Source organism: Fukomys damarensis, unplaced genomic scaffold (assembly GCF_012274545.1).
Source record: "Fukomys damarensis isolate Sample0158 unplaced genomic scaffold, DMR_v1.0_HiC HiC_scaffold_37, whole genome shotgun sequence".
In the NCBI taxonomy this organism is placed as follows: domain Eukaryota; kingdom Metazoa; phylum Chordata; class Mammalia; order Rodentia; family Bathyergidae; genus Fukomys; species Fukomys damarensis.
In genome coordinates, this window is record NW_022900949.1 from 5,713,227 (window position 1) to 5,719,603 (window position 6,377).

Genomic DNA, 6,377 nt, shown 5'->3' on the forward strand with positions numbered 1-6,377 from the left:
CGGCCCCAAAGCAGCCTCGCTGTCCTGCCCGCGTAGCATTTCAAAGTGAGCCAGGCACGGGGCTGGGGGCTGTGCAGAGGACGCTGACGCACCTGGGTTTGCACAGCGGCAGCGCCTGTGAGCTCTGGGACCTCAGGGACCCGTGTCACCTCCCCGAGCCTCAGTTTTCTCCTCTAGAAAGTGGGCGTCATGGGCCGGGGATTTAGCTCAGTGGTGCCATTGCCTGCCTCGCAAGCTCAAGGACCCGAGTTCGATCCCGGTACCAAGAAGAGCAAAGAAAGTGGGCGTCACAGTCCCCTGCCTCCGAGGGCTGCTGTGACAGTGGGGGGGGGGGTGACGCAGTGCGTGGTTCGCAGGCAGCCAGGCTGTTCTCAGTGGTGCTGTCACCGAGAGGAGCACAGAGAAGGACAAAGATGGACTCAGCCGTGCCCCAGCCGTGCCCCAGGGAGGGGCCTGCGCCCATGTGTCATTTGTGTTTCTTTTAAGACAGAAGAAGTTAGTGCATCTTGTTTGTTTCTAAACCCAAACCACAGTATTGAGGTTTAATTCCGGGCTTGGTACTTGGGGATAAATGAGCGTGTCATGGGTTGCACTTTGGCACTGGTCTCTAAAAGGTTCGCCTGCGCTGGCCTAGGATCTAGAGCAGGGGCGGCCACCTTTCTCTTTTAGGCCATATGACATCTGTTTTAGGTCTGGTGGGCAACACAGCCTCCGTCATCTCTGCCCTGGAACTGCACAGCAGGCGAGACGTGAACACTCAGGTCATCACCACTGGGCACCAGCGGAACTTTATAAAATGAGGCAGGGCTGCGTGCCATGGTGCACTGTTATTCGGGCCACTCCGGAGGCTGAGGCAGGAGGATCATTAGTTTGAGCCTAGCCTGGGAAATGTATCAAGACCTGTCTCTAAGTAGATAAAACAAAGGTCTGAGCATGTAGCTTGGAGGTAAAGCAACCCTGGGCTCAGTTCTCTTAGAACTGCAGAACAAAGACAGCTAAGCAGGATTTGGCCTTCAGGTAGTAGTTGGTAGAACTCTGGTCCAGAGCCGTCTACGTGACCGCTGCTACCTACATGCGTTTACTTCCATTTCTATATTAATTGATTGATTGTCTTGTTTTGCTTTTCCTTGGTTTTTTTGAGACAGGGTCTCACTGTGTAGTTCAGGCTGGCCTCAAACTCACAGCAGTTGTCCTGCCTCAGCCTCCCGAGTGTTGGGATGACAGGCGTGCACCACCACGCCCAGCTACCTCCATTTAAACTAATTAAAATAAGAGGAAATTAAGAAGTGGTCCTCGAGTCTGACTGGTGGTTCCTTAGGTATTTAGAAGTCACATCTGGTGACAGCTACCATCTTTTTCGTTTCATTTTGTTTTTGTTTTTTAAGACAGGGCCTCACTATGTAGTTGAGACTGACCTGGAACTCACTGTGTAGCCCCGGCTGGCCTCGAACTCACAGAGATCCTCTTGCCTCAGCCTCCCTAGTGCTGGGATTACAGGCATGCACTACCACGCCCAGCGTCAGCTACCGTCTTGAACAGCAGGCGTAGGAAATGTTTCCATTCTTTCAGGACATCTTGTCAGACAGCGCTACTCTGTCTCGTGTGTTTTCCTTCTACCCTGCACAGCCAGTGCCCAAACAGCCTGAGAGCCCACCTCGCTCTGGCAGGTCCTGGCTTTGTGACCTTGGGCAACTGATTTAACATCTCTGAGCTTCAGCGCTTTCCAGTTTGGTGCTAGAGTAATAGGACCTGGCTCCTAGGGGAAGCGGGAGGGTTCTGACCAGTGCAGCGTAGCATAAACGACAGCCCAGAGCATCTGGTGAGAGTTATAATTGCTGACCTCCACTGTGGTATCATTATTAGCGCAGGTCCTGGCCGGGAGTGCGTTCTTGGTCAGCATTGGCTGTTGTTTTGCTGTCACATCATTGGGCACAGTCCTGGCCTGTAAGACGTGCCAGACACGCGCACACACCCACACTCGCACCCCCATCCAGATGGCGTCTGGCGTAAGCACCACCTATGGGCTTCCTGCATCATCGGTGTTAGAGACAGATACTGAGGCAGCCGTCGGGGCACACACCTGTAATCTCAGCTGCTCAGGAGGCCGAGGCAGGACGATGAGAGTTCAAGGCCAGCCTGGGCAACTTAGCAAGACCGTGTCTCATAGCACAAAATCAGAAGGGCTCAGGATATAGGGCCCTTGCCTAGGTGTGTGTGGCCTTGGGTTTGACCTTCAATACCAGAGAGAGGCAGGAGGGAGGAAGGAGAGCCCTGGGTGTGAGGGGTCCAGGGAGTGGCAGCAGGAAGCACAAGGCCGTGAGGGACCTGGAGATGGGCCCGGTGGGGAGACCTGAGCGGCTGGGATGTACAGGGGCCCGGAGGGCTCAGAGCCCAGGCTGGGTAATGGGCCTGCTGCCCCAGGGGAGAGGAGGAAGCGCGTGGGAGGAGGAGGTGGGAGGTGAGCCCTGGGCCCTCCAGCTCCCCAGGTCTCCTGAGGCCTCCAGAGAGCAGGAGGAGGTGGGTGTCTGGACGTGGGAGCTCAGAAGTCACCTCTGGGAGGGGCCTGGCAGAGGGCTGGGTGCGGCAGCTGGGCCGAGGCAGACTCTGGGGTGATGGGGTGATCTGAGAGCCGTCCGGTGGCTGAGGCAGGTGGGGGTCTCCCCAGATCTGGGAGGGACAAGCGGGTGGCTGGTGGGGCTGACCCTGCAGGACCCCTGGGGTGCGATTGTGGCTGGGGGTGCAGACTGGGAACGTCAGTGGGGTCCCCTGCCTGCTCTGGGCACACAGAAGCCTTGGGAGTAATTGCAGCCTGAGCTGCTGTGACTTGAACTTGGGGGTGGCGTGCGGTAGAAGTGGGGAGCAGGTTCTAGAGAGATGGAAGAGGCTGAATCAAAGGACTTGGGGATGGGGGAGGCGGGTAGGACTGGGTGTTGGGGAGGTGACATAAGGTGAGGTGGCAGGGCTCCCCCTGGGGTGGCACAAGGCCGTGTTGCGGTTACCGCGTCTGTAGAGCAGGCCCAGGGAGCCTGTGATGATCCAGGAGAGTGGGCACCGTGGCTGGCGCTCGCTGTCCACATGGCAGTGCTTTGACTTGGTCCTTCAGCTGTGGGTGGCAGGGACGTTGAGGTGAGGGCAAGGCCCCTGTTGACAGGCAGCCCTGCTGCTACCTGAAGCCCCTCCTAGGCAGGGACATGGGAGGCCCAGCCGCAGAGCGCCTGTGACCTTGAGTCAGAGCTCCCTGTCCGAGTGCCAAGGGCCATCAGGAGGACAGCAAGGTGGCCCGGCTGGGGCACTCAGGAGCCAGGCCATCCCTGCCAGGTCAGCGTGCTGAATACCAGGCTCGTTTTCTCTCCTTCCTGGCCTCAGTCTAGATGATCAGGAGGTGATGGTTCCGGTGGTGTGGGCCCAGCCGGCAGGCCGTGGGGGCACATGTCCAGTGCCCTGGAAAGCCCGAGCTCCTCCATGCCCCAAGGGGACCAGCTGCCAGCAGGACCAGCGCTGCCCACTTCCTGCTGAGGCTTCTCTGCAGCAGCTGGCCGGCTGTCAGGGACCTGAACCCTGTGGGCTTGCCGGTGTCCTTGACGAAGAAGGGCGGGCCAAAACCGGCCTCGCTGCAGCCCTGCACGCCTGGTGCCAGGCACTGGAGGTCCCCACCGCGTGTCTGGACCCAGGCCCAGCCCAGGGTGTGACCTGCCATCCTCACAGTCCCTTGCCCAGATGACAAGGGACTCCCGTGGGCTCCTCCGACCGGTGACCCCAAGTCAGTGGCAGCCCTCGGCCTGCTAGCCTCAGGCAGGGTATCTGGGCCCGCCTGTGGGTCCTGTGCCAGTCAGGGTGGCAGACCTGGTCCTGTCACCCCCTTCCCTGAGCTGCATCTGCTAGGGTAGGCAGGGAGTTCGTCTCTCACCTTCTCAGGGCCAGGGCCCCACGCTGTCTGTTTCCTCCCCCTTCTGAGTAGTTGTGGTCTGGGAGCTCAGCAGCAGGGATGGGGCACTGGACAGAGTTCTGAGGCCAAAGCCCGAGATCAGGTTCCCGGGGAGACCTTTCTTCCTGCTCAAAGATAGCCACCGTCTCGCGATGTGCGCTGGTGCGGAGAGAGGAGGAAGGAGCTTTGGTGTCTTTTGTTCGTTTTTTTTTGTTTGTTTTGTTTTTGTCTTTCTTTTTGGGTTGGTCTCACTATGTAGCCCAGGCTGGCATTGAACTCATGAGATCAAGTCATCTTCGCTCAACCTCCTGAGCGGCTAGACCACAGCATGTGCCACTACACCTGGTGGCACCTTTTCTCATTAGGACACTGATCCTAGCTGGATGTGGTGGTGCACGCCTGTCATCCCAGCACTCTGGGAGGCTGAGGCAGGAGCATCTCAAGTTCAAGCTCAGCCTGGGCAACTTAGCAATATCCTGTCTCACAATTTTAAAAGGAGGGTGATGGTGGGGATGTAGCTCAGAACAAAGGCTCTGGGTTTAATCCCCAGTACCAAAAAACAAAAAACAAAAAACCAGGCCTGAATCCTGTGAGATCAGGGCCCCACTCAGCTGACCTCTAACCTTAGTTAATTGTTGGAGGCTCTGTCTCCCAGGATGGCCACGCTGGGGTCTGGGGCTTCACCCTGCACCTCCGAGGGCAGATACTCAGCCTCTGCTCCGGAAGTCACTTGTTCCCTTGGGGGGAGCACTTGTGTCCTCGTTTCACAGGCCAGTCAGAGCCCCCGCACCAGATTTGAAGGGGAAGAGGAGGAGGCCCCAGAAGTCTGGCCTCACTGTTGAGACCCGAGGTTCGGGCAAAGAAGGCAGCTGGGCAGTGCAGCTCAGCGGAGGGTCTCTGTGCCACACCCCCACGCCCCATCCCTGTCCCCTCTGCTCCGGAATCCCCGATGGCCAGGGAGCTCATTTTGGGTGCACAGCTCCAGGAGGTGGGGTGGGCGGCGAGGAGAGAGGCCGCCCAGACCCTGTCCCTGACACACGCACAGGCAGGACAGTGGGGACGTCGTACCTGGCTGCTGCTGGGGGGCTTTGGGGAGACCGGAGACACAGGCAAGTGGGAGGCGGGGCTGAGGGCAGAAAGCAAAGACTGGAGGTGCTGCAGGGGAGGTGGAGGGCGGGGACCGGGAAGGGCTCACTGGCCTGGGTGCCCTGCTGGCGTGTGTGGAGTCGGGAGAGCACATGGTACTGTACCCCTACGCCTTTGTAGTGCAGGCTGTGCTTAAACTCATGGTGAGCCTCCTGCTTCAGCCTCCCAGGCGCTAAGGTTACAGGCGTGCAGTGTCACGCCCAGACTGGAAGCACCGGTTAGGTCACTCAGAGGTGTCCTGCGGGGCTCACACAGGTGCCCGCTGGCTGTGTCCCTGACATCTACATCCGGCGGGAGTGTTGAGACCCCGTGTGGGTCACGGGGGCAGTGGCTGAGGGGCCAGGAGGGGTCAGCCGCCCAGCAGGGACGCTGTCGGGGTGCGCGGCAGGACAGGGTGGCTGGCCTGGGTCGGGGCAAGGTCTCCCGTCCTCGGGGGCTGTCCGGGACTCAGAAGGTACTGGCAGCTCCTCCCATCCGGTCCACGCATGCACCTGTGCCGTTACTCACACTCACGCACGCAGCGCTCTCGAACGCTGCTCCCAAACCCGAGTCACCCAGGTGCTGGGCCCTGGGGCTGGTTTGGGCCACAAAGGGGCCGAGCCCCCCCCCCCGCAGGGCCGTCATCCCCTGCCCCCACTCCCCTGTTGTGGGGAGGAGAAACCGCAGCACCGCTCTCCCGTGGGGCTGGGGTCTGTGAAATGCGCTTGTGTCTGGGAGTGTGTGCGTCGGGGACGGGGGGGGGAGGGGACAGCGGGAGACTGGCGTGGCTGTGGGGTCACCGTGGAGTCACAGGTACGCGCACCCTACCCTGCCTTAACTCGCCCTGTCCCTCCTGCAGGCTACATCCAGAAGATCAAGTCAGGAGAGGAGGACTTTGAGTCTCTGGCCTCACAGTTCAGCGACTGCAGCTCGGCCAAGGCCAGGGGAGACCTGGGTGCCTTCAGCAGAGGTGGGGGAGGAGCCCGCCCCCCCCGCGCCCCGTGTGCCCTGCTTTCTGCCGCGTGGCCACCAGGTGGCAGCACGGCCCCTCCCTCGTCCTTTCCTGGGGTCTCGGCCTGGGTGGTTCTACACTGCCGTCCATCGCGGGCCCAGCAGGGTCCCCCAGAGTCTTCCTTTGCAGCCTGAAACATGGGGAAACCAGGGGTGGGAGGGGGCAGATCAGATGGGCCACGGTGGAGGGAACTGGGGAGCCAGGGTGACCCTCTGCGCCCCCCAACCCTCGGGGTCTGCAGGGCCTGGCCGGGCCGCAGTGCACGGGCAGCTGCGACGGAAGGGGAGCCAGGAAGGAGGCCGGGGACAGGCGGTG

General features: G+C 60.4%; 1 protein-coding gene and 1 long non-coding RNA gene across 3 annotated transcripts in view; one reads left to right on the forward strand and one right to left on the reverse strand.

Annotated features, from left to right (window-relative positions):
* Positions 1-6,336, forward strand: part of Pin1 (peptidylprolyl cis/trans isomerase, NIMA-interacting 1) — a gene marked incomplete at its 5' end in the record, with an annotated part of 8,982 nt that extends 2,646 nt beyond the window's left edge. The window contains 4 exons of the mRNA XM_010635022.3: positions 691-742; positions 3,367-3,683; positions 5,408-5,629; positions 5,910-6,336. Of these exons, the coding sequence (XP_010633324.2) occupies positions 691-742; positions 3,367-3,683; positions 5,408-5,629; positions 5,910-6,196 (878 nt within the window). The remainder of the gene's footprint in view (positions 1-690; positions 743-3,366; positions 3,684-5,407; positions 5,630-5,909) is intronic.
* LOC117284445 lies at positions 2,483-4,639 on the reverse strand. Of its 2 annotated transcripts, XR_004515530.1 has the most exons (4): positions 4,549-4,639; positions 3,908-4,084; positions 3,000-3,103; positions 2,483-2,667 (listed from the first exon to the last, which is right to left on the reverse strand). It is a non-coding gene; the product is annotated as an uncharacterized LOC117284445 (long non-coding RNA). The 2 variants fall into 2 exon arrangements; XR_004515529.1 differs by lacking the exon at positions 2,483-2,667 and having other exon boundaries at positions 2,795-3,103.
* Positions 6,337-6,377: the final 41 nt, after the last annotated feature.